The sequence below is a fragment of the Sciurus carolinensis genome, chromosome 17, assembly GCF_902686445.1.
Source record: "Sciurus carolinensis chromosome 17, mSciCar1.2, whole genome shotgun sequence".
Lineage (NCBI taxonomy): Eukaryota > Metazoa > Chordata > Mammalia > Rodentia > Sciuridae > Sciurus > Sciurus carolinensis.
In genome coordinates, this window is record NC_062229.1 from 24,157,898 (window position 1) to 24,181,345 (window position 23,448).

At 47.8% G+C, this 23,448-nt stretch overlaps 1 protein-coding gene across 2 annotated transcripts in view; it reads left to right on the forward strand.

Annotated features, from left to right (window-relative positions):
* The window catches only part of Ccdc12 (coiled-coil domain containing 12), a 56,481-nt gene that overhangs the window by 9,280 nt on the left and 23,753 nt on the right, over positions 1-23,448 (forward strand). For both annotated transcript variants that reach the window (XM_047532375.1, XM_047532376.1), the window contains exon 4: positions 19,400-19,467. In XM_047532375.1, the coding sequence (XP_047388331.1) occupies positions 19,400-19,467 (68 nt within the window). The remainder of the gene's footprint in view (positions 1-19,399; positions 19,468-23,448) is intronic.

The window sequence follows — 23,448 nt, forward strand, 5'->3', positions numbered from 1 at the left end:
AGGGGGAAACCAGGAGTCTGGCTTTGATGGTCTGAGATGACTGAGGCCTCTGAGTGGAGACAGATGAAGGCACCTTGCCTGGAGATAGATTTGTGAATTGGATAGATACTTGAGTAGACAGGATTTAAAACCCTGGGGCTGGATGAAGCCTTCTGGAGACAAAACTTTGAGAAAAGAGACAAAAAATGAGGGTTCAATCTGTGTTCTGAGGCCCACTTACCCTATGGGCATTTAGGAGGAGCTGGAGAGAGGACATTTGGTATGGGGCAGTAGGACTGAGAGAAACCAGGTGAGGAACTGGGAATGGATTTGGTAAGACGAGGTGGTGGTGAGCTGTGGGAGGAGAAGGTGCCAGTGGGGCCAGCCAGATTTAGGTGCAGCATGGTTGTCATAACCTCACCGTCAATGGAACCTTCTTTCTCCTGATTTAAGACCTCGTCGAATCCTAACTATGAGGGTCTCTGGTCCTCTTAGGAGAGGTAGCACACACCAAGGCACTGCCTATGGCCTGGCTCAGTCCTCACCCAGTATGTGATGCTGGCAGCCTATTGGTGCTTAAAACTGACTTGACCCCAGCTCTTCAGACTGCTGCTCTGCTCCCATGCCTGCAGGGGCAGACCCCAGGGCTATGCCACTCCCACATGGACTGCTCTGCCTCTGATCAGGCTACCCAATTTGCTCATGGTCCCCTGCACTAGAGATGTCTGGACAGGTTGCTTTTGCCCCTTATTCTTCCATTCTGCTTACCTGGTCCCATACATAAGTCTCATGTCCCTGAGTTTACACTTCCTCAGCTGGAAGATGGCCTTAGTAGCACCTACACCAGGGTAAAGATGAAGCGAGATGGTGTGTGCAGAAGGGAGTTGGGAGATAGGAAGTGTGTTAATATGCATCTATTCTTCCACCTTAATCTTGTTTTGCTGCTGGTGGGGCCCTCTTTAAGAATGAGATAGCTGAGACCCAGAGAGCAAGGGCTGGTGCAGAGTCACACTATGTCCATCCTCTGACCCTTCTTCCCTTCCTGGAGATGGATATGGGGAGCCTACCTCCTGGCTGAGTTCAGTGCGCTGCTCTTCCTTTAGGGTGGAATTGGTGCTGGTCCCAGCTGAAGCTATGTTGAAGGACTCTGCCATGGGCTACAGGAACCGAATGGGCCTTCCCTTGGTTGTTTTTGATATACTGGGAGGAAGTAGCTGTCTCCACGAAGGACGAGTCTCTTTCTGAATTTCTCAGGGCAGGACCTATACCAAGGCAGATGAGTGGCCTTTGGATCCTTCACTGTTGAACTCAACCTTGCTGGCTGGAGCAGCCTCCACGTAGCAGAAGAGCTTCTAGACAGCCATGAGACAATGTCCCTCTTTTTAGCTGTGCTACTGGCATACAATAGCTGTTCCCACCTTTGTCTCTCCTTTGGGTGATTTCTGTGGTTTTTCAGGGTGTTCCAAGGCCTCATTGATGAGGGACAAGGAATTGGAAAGCAAAGAAGTTCAAACAGGTTTTTATTCTTTCTGTTAGCTTTTGCATCAAAAGAATTTATGTGACCTTTATGGTGACTCCCTCTGTTTTCGCCTATCTCCTGGAGCCTGGAGGGCTGTGGCAATGTCTAAGCCACTGTCTCCTAGTTGTTCTTGGGGGTCCTGGGAGAGGCTTCTCTTCGGAGAACTTTTTTCTTAGTCTTCTAGATGAATTCGTTCTCCTTTTAGATCTTAATTTTATTTTAGATTTCTAGGTGGGCTTAAGTCTTTCTGTTTTTAATATCTCTGAAATGACATTTTAAAAAGAACCTTTTGTTTTTTATTTTTTTGCAGTGTTCATAATCAAACCCAGGGCCTTGTACCTGCTAAGCAAATGCTTTACCACTGAACTACACCCCAACTCTGTATTTATTTATTTAAAAAAAAATTTTTTTTATACAGTCTCACTAAGTTGGCCTTAAATTTGTCATCCTTCTGCCTCAGCCTCCTGGGTTAAAAAGAATTGTCTGTGTGTGTTTGTGTGTGTGTGTGTGTGTGTGTTAGTTACTGGAAATTGAGCCAGTACTCAGCTCTACCACTGAACTATATCCCCAGTTATTTATTTTTTATTTGAGGCAGTCTTACTAAATTGGCCAGGCTGGCCTCACACTTACCCTCTTGCCTCAGTGCTACTTTTTTCTTTTTTCTTTCTTTCTTTCTTTTTTTTTTTTTTTCGGTACTGGGGATTGAACGCAGGGGCGCTTAACTACTGAGCCACATCCCCAGCCCTTTTAAATATTTTATTTAGAAACAGGGTCTTGCTAAATTACTGAGGGCCTCATTAAGTCGAACTCGTGGTCTTCCTGCCTCAGCCTCCTGAGCTGTTGGGATTATAGGTGTAAGTTACTACTCCTGGCTACAGTGCCACTTTTAATTGAAGTATGTATACATAGAGAAAAGTATACAAATCAGCTGGGTAATTTATCTATAAAGTGAACACAGATCACTGTGTCAATCTGTTACTCAGATCAAGAATCATGATAGCATCCCTTAGTACTCTTCCTGTTCCCATCTAGGTACTTACACACAGGGGGAGCCACTCTGACCTCTAGCACTACATGTTGATTTCTCTGACCTTTAAACAGTACATAAATGGTATCATACAACATGCAGTCTTATGTTCTTTCATCCATCATTGTACTTGTGAATTGTTGGGGATGGTGTGTTAGCTCATTTTTTGTTATTCAGTTCCATTCTGGATTTTCAGTCTGGTGCTGTTATGAACTGTGGTGATATTCCCAGTTTGTACACAAGTGTATCAGCGAACATATGTACACATACCTGGGAATATAATTACTAGATTACAGGGCATCTAGAGGGTAGATCCTGCCAGTTTTCCAAAGCAACAGTACCCTTTCACACTCCCAGCAGCAGTGGGTGAGACTTCCTCTCCAGCCTTTAGTCTCTTTCATGTAGACTGTGCTGGCGAGGTGTAGTGGTATCCCTTTGTGGTTTAAACTTGCATTTCCTTCCTAAATAAAGATGAGTATCTTTTTGTTTGTGTGAAGTTCCTAGTCAGGTCTTTTGTCCTCTTTTTTATTGGATTGCCTGAATTTTAGAAATTCTTTGAATTTTTTGTTCATATACATTGCAAAAACTGTCTTTAGCTCTGAGTATTTTAATTGCCACACTCCCTGCCCCCGCTTTTTCTTTTTTGTGGTACTGAGGATTGAATTCAGGGACATTGTATCTCTGAGCTACATTCCCAGCTCTTTTTTTTTTTTTTTTTTTGAGATAGTGTCTTGCTAAGTTGCCAAAGCTGGCCTTGAACTTGGGGTCCTCTTGCTTCAGCCTCCTGAGTCACTAGGATTACAGGCATGTGCCACTGCATCTAACTTAATTGCATTCTTTGAACAAAAGTTATTATTTGTAGTCTAATTTATTATTTTTATCTACCTAATACATTTTGTAGTCTTTTTAAAAGGAATGTTTATACCCAGGTCATGGTGATAATTTCTCATGGTATATTCTAGAACTGTTATTATTTTACCTTTTACCTTTAGATCTCTAAACCTTCTGGAATATGTATGATGTGAGGTAGGGTTGAAATTCTTTTTTTTTTCCTGAATATGGATACCAGTGACTCAGCAGCATTTATTATTTGGCATTCATTTTTTTAGGAAGATGATCTTGTAAATGGCTGGCATGCAGTGTTTTTGGTAGTGCTATTAACCTCCCCCAACACCTTGATAATTGCAGTTATAATAATAACAGTAGTAGTAGCAACTGGTAATTTTTTTTTTTTAATTGTTACTAAGCCTCAGTTCATGCCAGCCCCTGAGTAGACAGGCAGCTCCTTAATGGCAGGGACAACTTTGAAAATTATTTTAATGAAACAGTCATGTTCTAGGTCTACTTGGAGGTGGCATAATACTGGGTATGCTGCATCCCATGATTCTGAGCCCCCTAGGCTTTGTGCACCAAAAGGAGGACTCACCTTGGACTCGAGGAAGAGCAGGGACTGCCAAACCAGGCCTTCATGGACTCTGTCCATGCTATGGTCCAACTGACTGAGGATGTTCTGACTTGAAATATGAGCTGCCTCAAACAGTTGCTCCTAGGTCAGTTATTTCAGATGTGGGCAGCATGTTTAAGTGGTGGTTTTCTGTGGAGCCCTGTATACATTTTGCCTGGGATTTGACTGACCTGTAGAATGGACACTGAGAACTACTACACAGAATTGAAATGCACTTCATGTAATTCATTGTTTCCAGGGGAGATGTGTCCCATGTTTCATCTTGGGCTCCTTAGGAACACCTCCCACTAACCTGCACCCACATACATCCCCACACACCTCCAACAGCACAACCCCATACCCCCAACCTACCTCTAATTCTTTTTGTACTCATGAACATACACCAGCATACTCCTGCAGACAATGCACCCCACATTTCCTCATGCTCCCCCAACTTCACAACATGACAAAACACTCCCAGCCCCCTCACCCAAACTCCTCCCCACACAATACCTTCCACTCCATTCATATTCACTCCTTGTATACCCCACACCCCACTCTCCCCCCAGCTCACAACTACACACCCCCATACACCCCTGTGAACACCACCCCCATAACCTCCCTAAGCATCCGACTCCCTAAGCAGTGGTCAGACGTCTGGGAGACTCCAGTGGAGCTCACTGTGCTTCCATCATGTGCCGCCCTCCTCCTTTAGGACCTTACCCTTGACCCTCCCCAGTTTGTTTTGGAGAGAAGCAACAGCTTGTACTCTTGAAAGAATTCCAAGAGGAAGAACAGTTGCTGTGGTGACGACTCCCTGTGGGGAGTAAAGTCTACTCTGGGGCTGTTTTGATTCAGTGCTTTAAAGAGCTGCTCTGTCTAGAGAAAATGTGAGGGACGGAGCCAAAACACTTTTGTCCTTTTCAGGATAGACCCATCCCTCCCATTGTTTTTAGGGCAGGGCATCTGCTAGATTTCTTGCCAGGTAATTTGGATCCTTAAAAAAAAAAAAAAAAAAAAAAAAAAGTACCTGTGTTTGATGTGTGGGTCAGGCTTTCCAGCTCTGGGTCCAAGACACACACAGGCTACTTCTACCTAGGGAATGAGAGTGAGCGTTAGTCTCCTGAGGCTCCCATCTGCCAGGCAAGGGGCTGTCATCACTGTTACAATTGAGTGCACTGGGCTTGGGGAATGAAGTTAGGGAGGCTGGGTCTTGCCTTGAACTAGGTGAGGTTGGGCCCAGCTGGGAGGCTGGCCTCTGTGCCACTAGTTATAATACAGTATTGCTGCCTGTACAGTGGAGGGATGTCATAGAGCTGTCTGCATCCTAGTGGGAGGGCTTGCTGCAAGGTTATGACACTTGCATACAGTGACCGCATGGAGGTGGGAGCTTCTGAACCCAGTATGGATGCATGTACCCCATTTTTTCTCATTGGTTGGCTTATGGTTCATGTCCCCTTGTGGACTCTGTGCCCAGACTGAAACTCAAGGAATCTGACCTGGTGGAGATGCAGGGAAAATTATTAAGGGTAGATTGAGTGCAGGGTGTAGAAGAGAAGGAGGAATTTTAGGCAGAGAAGGAGCAGAGTAGGCAGGAGTAGAGAAGGTCTGAATTCACGAAGATAGGCTGTGGAAGTCCCCTTCCTCCTCCCTGGTCCCTGCATATGGTACCTTCCTTGTCTTACTCAGACTTTTGCTCTGTGCATGCCCTCTGACCTGTGGCCAGGGAAGGGTTGGGTCTTCCTCTGGACAATACTGGTAGCTGCTCTGGTTGAAGGAATGAGACGTGAATGGGGGGATCTGATGTGTGACCTGCGGGGTGTGGGCGGGCATCACCCTGAAGACACAGGCAAAAACGTCAGCTTCCACTGTCATCATGGTGATCAGCTCCTGAACAAGAACTTACTCTGCTGGCCTCAATGCAGAACTGTCACAGCACATATAGTCCCTCACTTAATGCCACTTTGCAGTTGAAGAAACCGAACCTCTGAGAAACCAAACAACTCACCTGCAGTTCCACAACAGCCACTTGTGACTTTGCTTTATTGACCTCTTTTTTTTTTTTTCCTTTTTGCTTTGGCCTGGGGATGTAGCTCGGTGGCAGAGTGCTCATCTAGTGTGTGAGGCCCTGGGTTCCATCTGCAGCACTGCAAGAAGAAAAAAAAAAGTGCTTTGTTTCCCAAGGAAGTGTGTGATAGGTGAGGATTATAAGATCTTGTTTAAGCAGTATTTTCCCCACAAATAAATGTGCCAGTTCTGACTCGTAATTTAAATTTGGGTTTTAATTAGGATTTTATCACTTGTAGATCACACCAGAGAGGAGACAGCTGTCTTACCTTTACTTCTCAGACAGTGACACTGTGAGAAGCAGCTGATCAGAGGTTAAAATAGCTTCTGGTTTCCTAGGATCTTCAGCAAACTTTGTTGTTCTGTAAAACTAATTTACCTGAAAATTGACTTGTAAGGAATTTTGCTTTTCAAACATGGGTGCTTCATATTGAGGCCCAGTACATTTCACGAATGCTCGGTTCTGTGTTGGAATGGAGGGAATGGAAAGATGACCCCCAGGCCAGATGAGGGCCTTGGTTCACTTGCCTTACCGACTGGCTTCTGTGGTGGTCAGATGTGGGGAACCTATTGGGACCGGCTTACAGAGTGCTTCTCATCCTGAGCCCCAGCTTCTCTATTTGCAGAGTGGACACTGGTACCTTTTCTCTACGTGCATCCCAGAGTCTCCTTGTGATTGGGTGAACTGTAGAAGATAAGAACTTTGACCCCTACAAACTGCTGCACACACTATTAGGCTACTGTCATCGATTACCACATATAGCCAGGGTACTTAGTTGTAAACAACAGAAATCCATTTTGCCTGATTTAGAAGAAAACAAAGCATTGTGTGTTTGTTTATTTAAAAAGAGAGCCAACCTTGGAAGTACATGACTAGAAAGAAGCCCACCATTCACAGGAAAAATGAAAAGTTACTCAGTGAGAAGACCTTTACTTCCTTAAGTGCTGGGTATTGCAGCTTGCTCTGCTACCTCTGTGCCCTGGGATAAGTTTCCATTCAGCCTTTCTGTAGCTGCCTCCAGAGAGAAGCCAGCCCCCACCCCCACTCTCACCCCCACCCCCACCATCTCATCTAATGTGAGTGTATTGGATCAGCAAGACCAGAATCACCTTCCGGCTGCAAGGCAGGCTGGGAAAGTTGAGTGTGGGACACTTTTGGTTTCAGTGGTGTGGGGTGGACCCTTCTTCCCCCAAGGCTCAGTGTAGTGCCTTCCCAAGTGAAGCAGGGCTCAGGCACTGGACAACCCACAGGAAGACTTGGGAACCCAAGCTTTAGTTCCTCTCCTCCATCACTCCAGGTGAAGTGGTAAAGTGGGCAGACCAGTCAACTTAAGGTGCAGAGACCTGAGGTCTAGCCCTAGCTTCTCCCATTCTCTTGCTGCACACTCTGGCCCTCAGGACATATGTGTTAGGAGTATTTCCTTGAAATTTTATGTCCAGAGTCTATTCTGGACCACAATAGTCCTCAGGCAGCTGATCACTTCCTCCCCTGGCTTAGTGGCTTGAAGAGGAGGGATGTGCTCTGAAAGTCTCCTAAACTGGGCCATGTGTTAAGAGTCATGACCCTGGAGTAGGCCACCAATTGAACCTTCACATTCCCAAATCTTACCTGGGAAGATTCTGGTTTGGTAGGTGCTGTGGTTGGATGGAGCTCACCCTGCACTAGATGATCTCTGAGCCTTTGCAGCCCTACCAGTTGTGGTTTTTTTATTTTTCTCATTTGGTCTAAGAATGGACATGGTCACACATCTCTGGCAGTTGTGCAGAAAGTGCAACTGGGGCTGTTTATTTGAAAGCACAATGCAGTCAGGGAATCTCACTTTACTTGCTGATCCATCTTTTATTAGCTGTGAGCCATATGTTAAGTCTCTTAGTTTTCTTGAACCTGGTTGGATAGGATGATACCTGATCACAGGTAATAGTGGGGCTCAGAGGTCCTGGTGGGCCTATTGGTGCAGTGTGAACTGAGTGCAAGCAGTACATGACACTGTTGAGCTGGAAGAGACTCAGAGGCAGCTGCCCTCTGCTCTCTTTGGGGTTTGGAGGTAGCTTTCCTAACCCACATCTAGCTTGTTCTTTCAGTGGCTTCAACCAATGACCTTTGCTTTTTCCTTTCTGGCCCTAGCTAAATGATCTTTATAAATAACAGTCTAGTCACATTGTTGCTACCATCCTACCTGTCCTCCCTTTGCAGCTGCTGCATCCCACTGCATCTGGCTCTTGCTGGTTTCTCAGTGCTTGTAGGGTAAAGTCTGCAGCCTGTAGGGCAGGTTCTTTCCTCTGCACCAGTGCTCTGGGATGTCACGTACTCTCTCTTCCTGGATGCAGGGCTTAGCTTCATCACTTTTTCCTTCCAGTGACCCCAGAACTCCCTGCCCATTTGGCCTGGATGTGCAAGTGGGTCACCACTCCCTCATGACCCACTTGCTTTCCAGGTGGACACAGGCTCCATATTCTCCTGGGTTCACACTGCCCCACCACCTACAATGCTTGCTGTGTGGTGATTGTCCCTTCCCTGTCTCCCCCTTAATCTTCCAGCTCTCTGAGGGCAGCAGGCTTGCTTCACTTTTCTGTCTGCCAAATAAGGAGTCCTGTAAGCAACTAGATAGGCACTTAGATTTAGGAGTTGATTGGGCTATAGTTTTTCTCAGGGAAGAGCAGACTTGCCCTTTGGGGCTTGTTTGAAAACCTGTAGCTGCAGCAGTATGAACAAGATGAACTTCGTGGTATTGTGAAATCAGGTTTCTACAGTTTGGTGTTCAGGTATGAAGTACGGGAACTTAGACAGTTGTGTGTTGGGAGAGGACTAGGCATTTTAGTTGGTCCCAAGCTTTGAATACGCCATGGCATGATGTGGATGCTAGGAATTTGATGTGGTCCTGCAGGGCTGTGGTATTGGCTGATAATACCTATCCTTTTAATAAGTGGTAGTCTTTATTATATATCTCTTGACTCACCTCATTTCAAGAGTGATTCTACCCTTGTGAAAGGTTGTAGATGCATGAATGTGCCAGGTGGGGACAGGGGACAGGCCAGAGTGAAGTGGGGGTTCTAGATATGAGAGCAGCCGAGGCTTGAAGGCCTGCTGTACCATTTGGGTCCTGGCAACCCCAGACTCTGTGACTCTGTATGGGTTATTAAATTGCACTGGTCCTCCATTTTTCTCATCTGTGAAAGGAGAAAGAAATGTTAACTTTAGATTTTTAGTCATTAAATAATGTTGATTATATTCAGTAATGTCCATGTTATTCAGTTAGTTGAATAATCACTTGCCTGGCATTTTGTTAACACTTAAAAAAAAGGATAGCTGTTACTGTAGGAAATACCATAGAACAGAAATGAATGACAACTGGGTCCAGGTCTCCCCAGAACTCACTTTCTAATAGGATATCTTCCAAATTTTATGGAACCTAGTTAGATTTTATCCCTACCACATACTGGGCAGGGTTAAATTTAAAAAATTTTTTTTAGCTGATGAACCTTTAAAAAAAAAATACATACATATATATATATATTTAGTTAGCATATATATATATATATATATTTAGTTAGCAATGAACCTTTATTTTATTTATTTATTTATTTATTTATTTATTTATATGCGGTACTGAGAATCAAACCCCTGTCTCAAAATTAAAAAGGCTGGGGATGTAACTCAGTGGTAAAGCACCCTTGGGCTCAATGGCCAGTAACAAAAAAAGAGATTATATCAAGCTAATTAATATGTCAGTTACCTCCCCGACATACCATTTTTTGATGACACAAATGTTTAAAATTGCTTTTTTGGCAATTTGGAAACATACTATATATTATTGGTAACTGTGCAATAGATCTCTAAAACTCAGTCCTGTGTTTTTGGAACTTTGTGTCCTTTGATCAGTATCTTCCCTTTCCCTGTTCATTTCCTCCTGCTTCTGGTAAACCACCTTTCTATTCTCAGTTTCTGTGAGTTTGATGCTTTTCAGTTTCACATATAAGTGAAGTCATGCAGTGTTTCTGTCTGTGCCAAGTTTATTTCATTTTGCATAATGTCCTGCGTGTTCATCTGTGTTGTTTCAAGTGACAGAATTTCCTCCTTTTTCAAGGCCAAGAATCAGTCTCTCGGGCATGTGTGTACATGTATGTGTATACACACGCCACATTTTTTTCAATCATTCATCCATGATTGGACACTGAGGCTGTTTCTGGTTAAGCCTCATTGTTAAAGATCAAAAGTGTGCCATCTGTAGAAACTTGACCTCCAAGAAAGTATTATCAGAAAAGGATAATGCATTCCATTCACATGAATGTTACCACATTTAAGAGGTGGCAGGTGTAGATCAGCTTCTCTCTGTTGGTCTAACAGTAATGATCCTTCCATATTCTAGCATGGATCAGGACCCAGGGACCTGAGTACTTCATAAACTTGTGGTTCCCAGAGTGTGTGGCAGAAGGGAACAGTGGGTTATTTGCTTTCTTGAGTCAGGGCTGGGGGTGGTAAGAACAGAGGGGAACTCAGGTTTCCCAGGAGGGATGCAGCAAGGACCAGGGTTTGAGTGAGGCCCCTTGCTGTTGAACAGCAGGACTTGGAACAACCCAGAATGCCAGTGGCCTGTTTGTTTCCCACAGTGGGCATCAGGTGGGGTGCTGCACCAGATGGGGACCCAGGCTCCTCATTTAAATGTCGAATATCCTGCTGAAGTTGCACCAACTCCACCTCAACAGGGGAATAGGGATCCTGAGAAAGGTCCTGCAGTTTGCTTAGGCCCCATCATAGGTAAGCATTGGCATCATGATTTACCTGTCCCTGTTGTTCCAGGCCTGCTTCCTGGGCTTCCTCCATACCACAGTACTTCCTCCAGGGAGTCTGGGATGGGGAGTCTGGAGCATCTTGGAGCACCTGGCCACTCAGAGGAACTGGTCTAGTCTAGCTGCATCTGAAGGAAAGGAGATTTGGATTTTGCTCAGCTCTCTGTATGACCTTCCAGGGGTTATTTCCTGCTGGAACTGGTGGGGGTGAAGCCCTGGGCAGTGGGAGGGGCCTACAGCAAAGTGTTCCCTATGTTGCCCTTTCACATCCACCCCTGTCCCCACTCCCATTCATCCTTAAAGAGGCAGGATAGGTGACTTTGGAGACCCTTCCCAGCCACCCTAAGAGCCAACACCCTCCCTGAGTGCTTTTAATACTGCCCCTTTCCCCTCTGGATCACCCTCCACCCTTGAGAGTCTGAAGAGCTCTAGATTCTTAGTCTAGAAAACAGCACCTTCTTACACCTGAACTGTGTCTGACCATGGACCCTGGATGAGGATCCCCACCCTGCTGTGAACAAGCAAGTTGAATACGGGGGACCCAGAGTGAGGAGCGCTACAGCCCATTGGGATCACAGCCTGCGCAGGGTGCGATGCCAGTGCCAACTTGTTCTTGCTGTCCTCAGTAACCAGCGTGCAGATCCTAGCACAAGGGGGCCAGTCGATATTTGTAGGCTAATAAAAAAAAATCTTCTGAAGGAGTTATCAGCTGCTGCCTCCACGGAGCACTTACGGCTGGTTTTCCAGTTGTACTTGTGTCAAGAATAGGACCAGACTTGGCTTGGGACCAGCTTCTCACAGTCCTCTGACATGTGGCTGTGTAATGGACTGGGGAGGAGCTGCCCTGGGCTCTGCATGCCATTGCCTTGGCCTCAAGATGGGGTCTGGACGATGGGACCAGTCGTGCCTCCTGTTTACAAAGGGGGTCCCTCTTTTCCATTGCCAAGGACATCTTGACAGGCTCTAGCAAATCTAGTCTGCCCAATAACTGCCACGCCCTTTCTCTGTCTGCTTAGCACTGCCACCTCTTTTGTTAAAGGCGCCTTCCTTCTCCCAATGAGTCACTGGCAGAACCCAAGTTGCTGACTCCTCCCTGTCTCCCCACAGCCTTGTTCTGTCCACTGCCTGACCTGGTTCTTTTTCTTATCTCCAGTCCTTATCTCCAACTTCCTCACTGCTCTTCCAGCCACCAGCCTGACAGCTCTGGCCCTTTGTTGTTCCTCTGCTCACAAGTCTCTAGGGGATGGCTGCACCCATAGGGAGAGCTGTGACTTTTAGCTGGCCCTAGACTCTTGGGTAGTGATCTGCAGCCTCCCCTGCCACACTCTGAGCCTGGCTCTTGGCAATGCTCTGAACAAGGAGTCAGTGACCTGTCTCCCCCAGCTGTGTTGTCTAACAATTCTAATACCTTGGTGACACAGTTGTTAAGACAGCTCTGTCTGCTCACAGGATTGCCCTGTTATACATGCCATCTGGGCCTGTGGCCCCACTGCTTTTCTGCAGCCCTTTTCCATCTGCCTCAGCCTGATTCTTCCTGCCCTTCAGACATTGCTGCCTGTTCAACTAAGCTTCAGACTCTTCTTCCTCCCTCAACATTTCCTTCTTCTAATAGTGCTATGACATTGCTGTGATTATTCTTATTTTTTTTTAAAGTTTTTTGTTTTTAAATTTTTTGTAGTTGTAGATGGGCAGAATGCCTTTATTTATTTATTTCACACAGTGCTAAGACTTGAACCCAGGGCCTCACACATGCTAGGCAAACGCTCTGCCACTGAGCTAAAGCCTCAGCCCCTGTTCTTTTTTTCATAGATGTGGAAACCAGGCCAGCCAGGTGGTATAGCCTGCCCAAGGCCACCCAACCAAAATGAAATGGAGCCAGAACTTTCCCTGGGCACATGCATTCTACCACAGTGCTCTCCTGATAGTCGGGGTCAGGACTGTGGATACAGGTGGGCTAGATTAGCGCCTGCCCCCAAGGATCTTATAGGCTGGTAGGCAGGCACACAGTGGATACGTAGCCAGGTAATCCTAGCAGCAAGTTGAATATGGGGAACCCAGGGTGAAGAGTGCTACCATCCAGTGGGATCACAACCTGCCTGGGGAAATCAGAATCTCCTCCCCCAACTTCCCCATTTCTGGACAGTAAGGAGCTTTTAGTTTCTGGTCCCAGGCGTGGTGATGTTCAGCCCAGGGCTTATCATTCCATCTTCAGGGTGAGTCAGTCTCCTGATGGCTGCCCTACCCCCTGAGTGCCCTTGTAACACAACTCCCAGTGCTGCCTCCCAGACAGGAAGTCCCTCCACCCCAGCATGGGGCTGCCCTGATCTTGGGAATGGCAGCAGGGTGAAATTATAGAACCTGTCAGTTTCTATAATTTCCCAGCATTGCCAGTCTCTTCCTACCCCCTCCTCAGGTACTAGATACCCGTCTCTCGATTTCTCCTCACCCGGGTCTCTAACTAGACTGGGAAAAGCTCAAACTTGCACCTCTTCTTAGGGAACTAGGGCTTGAGGTCCTGTGTTCTCTTGACTGTCGTGCAGAGGGTTGATTACCTTGTAGCTACAGCTACAGGCCTGTGCAGTGAGGCATGTCCATCTGGGCATTGGAAAGTGTTCTGCACCTGTGAGCTCATCCAGCTGCTTCAGGAATGGGCCAAGGGTTGGAGGAGACTAGATCTGTTGTTGGAATGTCTCTCTCTTAACTCTTTCCTGCCTCTCTTATTCCTTTCTAGAAGGAAGAGTCGCAGGCAACATCTCCTAAAAGCTGAGTCTTTGGGAATTCTTTCAGTGAAGGAGGGGCTTACCCTTGTCCCCTCAACTCAAGTCCTCCAACTTTGGCATACCTGCCCTGAGCATAGTTCCCAGCCCTCACTTAAACTCTCACCACCCTCCATACACCCACAAACAGTGGCAGGCTGGGGCAAGTCCAGGCAGGAGTGGAAATGCTACCTGGTCCTGGTCTCCCTCTCTCCTCCTGTGAATCAGTGTCACTCAGCAGGTAGACTGCCTGAGGACCCTTTCAGAGTGGCCTTCGTGCTGGGCTCTGCCCCCTGTAGCACTACAAGAAGGCCCTGGGAGGGGGTGGGGGGCTCTCCTGGCCCAGGTCAGTCCTGGCTGGGCCAGCCACGTGGGTCTGCTCTGCAGACCGTGTCAGTGTCCTTGCTCTGCTCCTGTCCGACATCTAGAATTGGTTTAAGGGTCACCTTCTTCCCTGATAACACCTATCCTATGCCAATACCCCATAAAGCTTTTCTTACCACTCATGGCACAGAGTGATTTGGGGGGTTTGTTTTGTTTTTTGTTTTCACATGTGGTACTGGGGATTAAATGCAGAGGTTCCCTACTAATGCTACATCCCCAAAGCTTTTTTATTTTATTTTGAAACAGGGTCTCACTGAGTTGCTCAGACTAGCATCAAACTTGAACTCCTCCTGCCTCAGCCTCCTGAATTGCTGGGATTATAGGTGTGTGCTGGCGGCCACACCGAGCTCAGAGTTACGTTTTCTAAGTCTGCTTTGAGTACACTGGAGATCCTTATAGGCAGGCTTCTTGTTTCCTTTATCCCAGAGTCAACGGAAGAGAGGCCTTAGCGTTAATCTGGGGGAAGTGGCACAGGAGACAACATAGTAATCTCCCTTTTCCCTCCCTGTCTCTCCTGCATGTCTGTCTGGTTGATGATTAAGCTTTTGGTAGTGGCCCTCCGTTCAGGCAGCAATGTGGATTTATGCTGCTCCTCACTGCTGTGCCATCCAGAGACAGGGGTACTCAGTTAGTGAGGGTTCCATCCAGAAAGAGGAGAATGAAGAGCAAACCCACGGCTAAAATGTTTGAAGTTTGAAGAGGTAAGGTGTCCCATGACTGCTGAGGCTCTAGTAACTGCCTGGTAAAGAAAACAACATAAATTATCACCATCAGTGAACATTGCTACAGGTCTCACAGACACTAAAAGTATAATAAGGGAATAGTATAAATCACTTTATGCCAGTAAATTCAGGAGGTGAAACAGATATTCCTTGAAAAACACAAATTAATACTGACTCTAGAAGAAACAGAAAATCTATATAATCCTATATCTAAAATCTTCTCACAGGGAAAACTTAAGACCAAGATGGCAAAATTAAAGAACATTTAAGGAGTCCTACACAACTCTGAATTTATTATTTTATTTTGGCACTGGGAATTAAACCCAGGACCTTGAGCACATGCACTGTGACACTGAGCTACATCCCCGGCCCACAACTCCATTATTGATATTTATTTATTTATTTTTAAAGAGATGGGGTCTTGCTGTGTTTTCCAGGCTGACCTGGAAGTCCTGGCTCAAGCAATTCTCCTGCCTTAGCCTCCTGAGTTGCAGGGATTACAGGTGTGCACCATCATAACCTGTTTCTAATTTACTTTTAAAAGTTTTGTCCCTGGTAAAAGGATTTCTGATGTTAGGAAACAGTTGTGTTTGAGGTGGGGCTACTTGTGAGACCCTCTGAAGTCCTACTACAGAGGCTTCTTCTTCCTGCAGGCTCTGGGGAAGTTGAAGGAAGGAGGTGAGGTTAGATGTGGAATCTGGCAAACAAACTGGGGAGGGCCCCATCTAGGCCATGGCTCTCCTGCCCTCTGGCCATTGGCATTCCTGAGGCTTTGAGTCTTTGGGGGTCTTTGGAGTTGGTGGAGAGAATAGTTGAGTTGGCAAGGGTTGTCTAAGTCCAGACTTTGGGCTGGGCCTCAGGATGCTACAAGAGATGGCCTGCATTGAGATGGACCTGGGAAAGGGACATTAAGACCTGAATGTGAATAGGAATGACTGCTGGCTTATGTCCTGGGCCTAAGATCAGGGCCCAGAAGAGTGAGAGGGTCCTTTACTCAGGAATCTCAGAGGGCTGCCTCTAGGAGTCTACCTTTGAGCTGATCTCTAGGACTAGCCAGTGAAATTTCTTGGAGGTTATGAGAGTGGGCATGTCAGATTTTGAGATAAAAGGTTGGGTGTCAGGGTGTTCTGGATAGCAACCAGCATGAACAGGGTATGGGGCAGGTGAAGGGACCTTGGAAACTACCTCCTGGGGCCAGGCTGAGAGGAGTGACTGTTGTCCTTGGGGTGTGGGGAGCCAGCGAGCTTTGAGCTGAGGCAGTGTGACATGATCAGTACTAGTGATGTGCATGGAGAAGTCAGAGGAGACTTGGGGGGAAGTACAGGAGGCAGCTGCATTCTGGAGGGGAGTGGCTAGGGACTTGGTTGTGGTGAGGACCTGAGGGGGCTGGGAGGAGAGGGGAGGAAACGAAGAATGGGGATTGGGAAGGAGGGAGAAAAAGAGGTTTGGGAAGGGTGTGTAGAGGGTGAGGTTAGGCATTGAGTCTGATCGAAGGGACTTGGGATGGGCATGGTATCCCTAGATCCCTGGGACATGGGGTACCTAAGGTCCTGCCTGCTTTTCTGTTGAGTGTCTGCCAGGGCCTCGACCTGGGCTTGCACTGGTTGTGGCTGGATCTGCACTCTCTTGACCAGATCTGAACCACAAGGGAGCACAGGAAAGGCAGCTGAGGTCAGAGCCATTTTTAGAAACTCTATGTCACTCTTGATGGGCAAGAACACAGGGCCAGGACCAGGAGGACCTTGAGCTGGACCTGTAGCAACCACAGTTTCTGTGACCTTGGGCAAATCTTTTCCTTTTTTCTTTGCCTGACCCATTTCCTGGGTTTTCCTATGGGTTGAATTGAGGAGCTGGAGCAGGTGATTGTGAACCCTCCAGTTCTGAGCTCTTTGAGTCTCTAGACTGGAATGGGCATTCAGGCTGGTGTGCATCTCCTCCCAGCTTCCCGGGTGGAGGTGAGAGGGACATCATGACTCATAGCTTAGGCCAGGATAGCCCAAAAGTGATTTTCCATCTTGTGAATGCTTGCAGTCCCAGCTGAGAATCACCATTTAACAGGAAGCCTGCAATAATACCCTTGTCTCCTGCATTCATGGTCTATTTACCTACTCTTGCCACTGATGTGTCTTTCTCTGCCTTGGTCCACTGTTCTGATCCGCCTCCCAAGTAGGGATCTTCCTTAACCTCATTGTACTGTCTGTAGAGCAATGCTGCACCCTACCCACCAGCCAGATGGATGATGTTTTAAGTGTCATTTAGATACTTGGGTGTTTTCTCTTTTATTGTGAATACTCTGGCCTTTGCCAAGGCACTTGAGTGTTTCTGAGACTCATTGATTAGGTGGCAGCAGTTTGTCTGAGTTTGACCTTGCCCTGGCTGGGAAGGGCATGGTGTTGGTAGAGTATTCCTCCCAGAATATGATCCTTCCTTGCTGCCTTCTTCCTATTCTGCCAGGGGCACAGAACTCTTAAAGAAGCCTTCCCGTGGAGTTGGGGGCCTTACCCATCTACCCATTGTGGGCAGAGCCGAGCCCTCTCTCCTCTTCTGTTCCTATCTTACTTGCCAAGGGCAGATGTCATCCCTTCCCCTAAGGCAGGTGCCTCTAGCCTTCAGGGAGTCTTCTGGCTGACATTCTGTTTGAATGTCCAAACTTGTGGCTTGCTTCCTCTGGGAGCCTTTACTCAGGGAGGGTCACATGTATCAGCTGGACCTCTGTGGAAGCCCCATCCAGGACCTGGCAGCCTGCGAGCCACTTGGAGAAAACTAGCTTGTTTCCCTGTTGCGTTTGTGCTCCATTCTTCCCCTTTCTGGCTGTCCCCAGGTTCTGCCTGTTCCCCAGCTTGGCAGATGTCAGCAGGCCCTCCCTGGTCCCTCCTTGGCTCCCATTGCCTTAGAACACTGGTCAGAACCCTCTGTGATCAGCCCCACTTGCCTCGACAGCCTTACACCTTCACCTTCCCCTCTGCTACCCCAGCAGTGCTTGCTCTGCCTTTGCTTAAACTGTACTCCTCACTTGGGAATACCCTTCCTGCTCCTGCCTCCCCATCCTGTGAGCAGTCCATTCCTCAGGAGCAGTCCCATCCTCATCCCCTCTTACCCCTGAGAATCGTGTTGACCTCTCTCACATGGCTGCCGTCAGTTGGTCAGTTATTTTGTTCCTTCTGTCTTATTCCCATGAGATGGAGCTGCCCTGGATTGAAAAGATGTGTTTCCATTCTGGAAACCTTTCTGTGGACCAGCCTGGTCTCCTTCCCTGTAGGTTGTGGGGCCAGGAATGGTGGGAAGTGGTCACCACCCTCGAGGTCTCCACTGTGAACACCAGCAAAAAGTGACTTGTGTAGCACACACCACTCCCAGGGAGGCAGTTGTCAGTGGTGGATGCAAACTTCTAGGAGAGGCTCTCCAGGCAACTGTTTTATATGCATTTGGTGTCAGCTGCAGGTCACTCTAATATCAACAGAGCAGTTAGCTAATGCAAGGAACTTCAGGTGTCTCCTCAAAATACTGCTCTAGCAAGTCAAAGGTGTCTCAACAGAGTGAGCTTTGACACCTCCCAGGAGTTCGACCCTGACATTCAGGACTCTATACTGGCCTCTTGGTTGGGCATGTAGTGTGGCCACATGGATGTGAGCACTCACACACACACACCTGTGGGTTGGTTTGTCCACAGGGCAGGCAGATCTAACAGCGTAATGACAGAGAGCTGGAAAGGCTAGGGACTTTCTTCTATAGGTGGGAGCAGCATGGCGGTTTCCTTCTGTTGTGACCCTCAGGGCACCAGCAGCACAAGTGTACTATGTCAAGGCTGAGATAAATAGAACATTCTAGACTGAAAAAAAAAAAAAAGGTGGGAAGATCTGGGCTCAGTGGTACACACCTGTAGTCCCAGCTCCTCAGGAGGCTGAAGCAGCAGAATTATTTGAGCTTACAAGTTCAAGACCAACCTGGGTAGCATAGTGAGACCCTGTCTCAAAAAAGAAAAGAAAAATGGTGGGAGATGGGGGAAGGCAGAAGAATCAGATTGGTTTTATTTTGTGTTGGTTTTTTTCAGTGCTAGGGATCGAACCCAGGGCCTCACACATGCTACACCACTGAGCTATATCCCCAGAAGAACCAGATTTAGGAGACATTTTTCCAGTATTATCTTCAAATGAATTCCCCTTGCCTCTGTTCCTTGAGTACATCTCAGGCCTGGGCAGTGAGTCTTGTTACAAACCTGGTCCTGGTCTGAGTTGTGGTACTCCTAAAGGGAACCAAATGGGTGCATCTGTCCAGACCCATGAAGGTGGCCACTGGCTTTGGGAGGCCACTCTGACCCCAACCAGCTCCATTTCTTAACACTGAAAGCTTCTCGTGCTTCCTTAGTCTTTTTTTTTTTTTTTTAGTTGTAGATCAATAAAATACCTTTATTTTGCTTATTAATTTTTATGTGGTGCCGAGGATTGAATCCTCATTTGTGTTAGGCAAGCACTCTGCCATGAGCCACAACCCCAGACCCCTTAGTCTTTGAGGGTTACTATGTGACAACCCTAGCCTGGACTAGGGTTGTAGATTTTAAATTCTGCCCAGGCAGTGACGGGTGGGGGGGGCGAAGCTCTAGCGTTGTGTCCATCAGGTGCTGGAGGACTGAGTTGGTCTTTGCTGGGCTGCCTGGCAGCATGGACTGGAAATAGGAGCATCATCTGAGCAGTGGTGTTCTCTCTTTCTTTGCAGGACAAGGAAGATGGGGAACCAAAGACCAAGCAACTCAGAGAAGAGGAGGAGGAAGGCGAAAAGCACAGGTAGCACTGCATGTGGCTCGGGTCATACCGCACTCTGCCCTGCTCTCTTCGCCAGCACCTGTTCTCTGGGTCTTCCTCCCAGTCCTGTTGCAGAGGCTGTGCCCTATTCCCTCCTCTACCCCACGGCCGTGTTCAGACCTGGAAGCTTCAACCCCTCACTATTTGGAGCCTTCCCTGAGTCCTTTCCCCAGCTTGCTATCTGACTTTTTGCCACTGGCTTTTTTCCCCTGACCTCACACTGTCTTTTCACTCATCTTTTGTGTGTTCTACATCGCATGCATAAAGCTCTGCCTGGGACATGTGGCCTTTTCCAACCTCCTCTGGCCACTGGCCATTTCCTGAACAGCACTGTGTTCACTCATCTGTTCATACTACCCTCTCAGCCTGGGACTCCTTCCTTGACAGCTTGGTCTTCATGTTAGAGCTCAGCTCAAAAACTGCTTTTTGACTTCACTTTGGCTTTGCTCCCCTCAGCAGTTCATGTATTTATCTTGCTTTGCCAAATACTGTCATCTGGTTGAGTCCCTTAAGTTGCCTCAGCACAGCACCTGTGAGGGGCTAGGATACTCTTTCCTTGTGTAGCAGGCAAGAGGACACGCCCACACATCTCCCATCCTGAGAGCTACACTCTCTGCAGAGGGTGCTTTGCATAAAAAATGTAGGGGAGGACTGGGGGTGTGGCTCAGTGACAGTGCTAGCTTAGCGTGCATAAGGGCTTGGGTTCAATCCCTAGCACTGCCAATAATAATAATAATAATAATAATAATAATAATAATGGTTATACTTGAAAATAGTTTGCAGGATCTAGCGTGTGTGTCAGGAAGAGCTGTGTGACAGTTGTGAGCCAAGCACAGCCTTTGTGTCTGACTAGAATCCCCACACCTGAAGTCTTAGAGGCTTACACTCTCCATATCATGCCCAACCCTGAACTGGGGCACTCTGCCTGGGATCACTGCTTTTCATGGACAAGGGACCTTGGTTGCTTCTGCCTTGCGCAGCTTCCTTCAGACACAGGACCCGTGCAGATGTCTGGGGCTTGGAGGAGTAGATCTTGGTGCAGTGAGCTGTGCTTTGGGATGGGACAGTCAGAGGAGAGGGAGCGCTCCCCAGGGGAATCTGGGCAGGGACATTAGAGCAGACCTTCCTAATGCCACAACCCTTTGTTGCCTTCAGCAGTCAGTGTGAAGAAACCTCCCCGAGAACAGGCCTCATCTCTTAATCAGGAGCAGATCTCAAACGCCAGTTACAAAGTGTTTTCACACCAGCCTCTGGGCAGCTCTGTAGGGTCCTTGCCACTTCCCATGGGTTCAGACATGATGACATCTCTATTCTGAAAGACTTTTGGTGCTGATTGGTAGACTGAGTCCCTGGCACTGTACTCTGTGCTTTTTGTTGCACCTTAACCCCCTTAGGGTCCTGGGCTGGTGACGGAAAGGTGAAGAAGTTTTCCTTTGCCAGGTGACCCCAGACTTGAATGACTTGGGTGGGTACCTGCACAGTCCTTTCTGCCCTGTGGAGACTACTTAGAGGCCCTTTGGTTTTCTTCTGACCTGTTCTTAGGTTTTCTGTTGCTGGATAGAGCCTGGAATTCCAGTTTCTGGGCTGTCTTTTATTTGCTGGGTGGTCTTTTCTGATTCTCCTACTCCTTGCTGAGAAAAGGAGGAGTGGGTCATGGGTGCGTCAGACAGTGGGAGACTTGAATGTTGGACCATGTGGTCGAATCTCAAACATGGTGCTGAATGAAGGAGAAAACAGGTTTCAGAATTGAAACATACAATGAAGGAGCATCTATATCAGACTGGGAAACACAGTAATATGATATGCCTTTTGTGTGGTCAACACCAACTTCATTGGTCATCTGCTCTTTGTGGGGTACCAGTGTAGGCCTCCTGGGGGCAGCCACAGACAGTTCCTACCCTCAGGGAGCTAGTGTTCTCTAAACGGACACAGGCGGTTTACAACAGGAAATGTTAAGATGTCATGTGCTGGAAGAAAGCAAAAGCAGAGTGTAAGCATGTGATGGGGAGCAGTGACTTCAGATTAGTGCTGGGCAGCAGGGTGCAAATAGGATCAAGGGAAGACTTTGTGATGTGTGGTTTTATTTTATTTATTTGTATACGTGTGTGTGAGTAGTGAGGAGAAGAAGAAGAGAGAGAGAGAGAGTGTGTGCGTGCATGTGTGTGTGTGTGTGTGTGTGTGTGTGTGTGTGTGTGTGTTGCAGTGTTTGGGGATCAAGCGCCCAGGGCTTGCTAGGCAAGCACTCTACCACTGAACCACATCCCCAGTCCTCATTTGCCAGGTCTTAACAGGTCATTTGTGGTAGAGCCACAAGACCCCTCTGAGTTCCCCTCCGTAGCCTGCAGGACTTGCATAAGTGCAAGACCCCTGTCCCTTTCTGACAGCAACCTGGGTATCAAGCATGCTAGACATTGGATTGCATGCTTTAGCTCATTGTGTTCTGCTTTCTCTCATCTGGCCTCTGTTGAGGCAGTAGGGTGGTGGAATGGCTCTGGAACTGGTAATCAGGAACTTGGCTTCAGGGCTGCCCCTCTAGAGGAATTGAGGAGGTGGGCTTCTCTACCTCACAGAGCCTACTACACAATCATTTCCTTGGTTGTCAGGAAGCCCAGCCTTAGCAGGGAGATGTACCTGCATGTGTATCTCCCAGTTAAAAGCAGATTCTTCTGACTTGAACTAATTAAGCACAGGGCTTGCCTGGATTACTCAGAAGCACTCTGAGTCTTGGTCTTTGTAATATGAGACCAGGCCCATTGGACTTGATTCTGAACTGCAGGGTGCAGGTTTTGGGCTTCCCAGGAAGAGCAGGGTGCTGCAGAAGCTGTGTTCAGCCCAGAGACAGGGTCCCCTTTCCTCATCTGAACTCTAAATCTGGAAAGGGACTTTGGCTGGGTGCTCATGGATTGGCAGCAGACCCCAGAGGGCCCCTAGGCCCTTCCCACAGTCCCTTTTGCCACTAAGGAGAAAGGGGTGACCTTCCAGCTTTGCTGGAGGGATGACTTTGAAGGCCAGAGACTAGTGAGCATCTTGACTTCCTGAGCTCCTAGGAGTTGAGAACAGCCCACTTTAGTTCAGATCAGCCCAGGTGCCAAGTGGAAGCCCTGTCGGCACTAGCATTTCTGAAGTGTCCTGAGGAGTGAAGTGCCCACTCCAGGTTGCCTTTGACTGAGGGCAACAGCATAGGGCCTCATGGAAAACACACTCTTGAGGTGGGTCTGGAATCTGGAGGGTGGGATGTGGGTAGCAAAGGCCCAGAAACCTGAAACTGCAGTGAGGAAGCCGGCGCTGTAATCTTTCACTAGAGAGGCACACACAGACATCAGTCCAACCTCCTGGTCCCATTTGTAAACCCCAGCCCCAGCTTTGCATAGTGTCCTTGGGGGCCCATCTCAGGAGTGACACTGAGGGAGTTGTACAGATCCGTGTCTGAGAGTGGGGCCCAGACTGGATGATAAGGATGATTGTCTTTTCTGCTCTCTGGACCCAACCCCCCCACAGTGGAGGAGGGCACTCTCCTCCCTTTCCTCCCAGTTTTTCTTATGCCCTGACCCTCCTCCCTTTCCTCCCAGTTTTTCTTGTGCCCTGACCCAGGGTCCTCCCTGAGCTGTTCCATCCCACACTGCCACCCAGCTCTGAACTCCAACCACTGGATGACCCTAGGGGCCTGCTGTCTGTGAGAGCCTGTCAGCTGACTGGGAGCAGGATCCACCTGCCCCAGTGACCTTCCAGATGACTTGGCATCCCTTACAGAGGACTAGTGGCCTTTAGGTACTGTACAGACCCCTGACTGGTAGCCAGTTCCATTAATTGGCATAACTAGTTATCATGTACTTTTTCTCCCCTGGGGACTTAGGAGAATAAATATTGAGGCAAGTCTTGATTCAGCAGTAGGCCCTGAAATGGTCTGAACTAGACAGATGGAGCAAGCTCAGGATTTGGAAATGGCTCCTAGGTTTGAGCTCA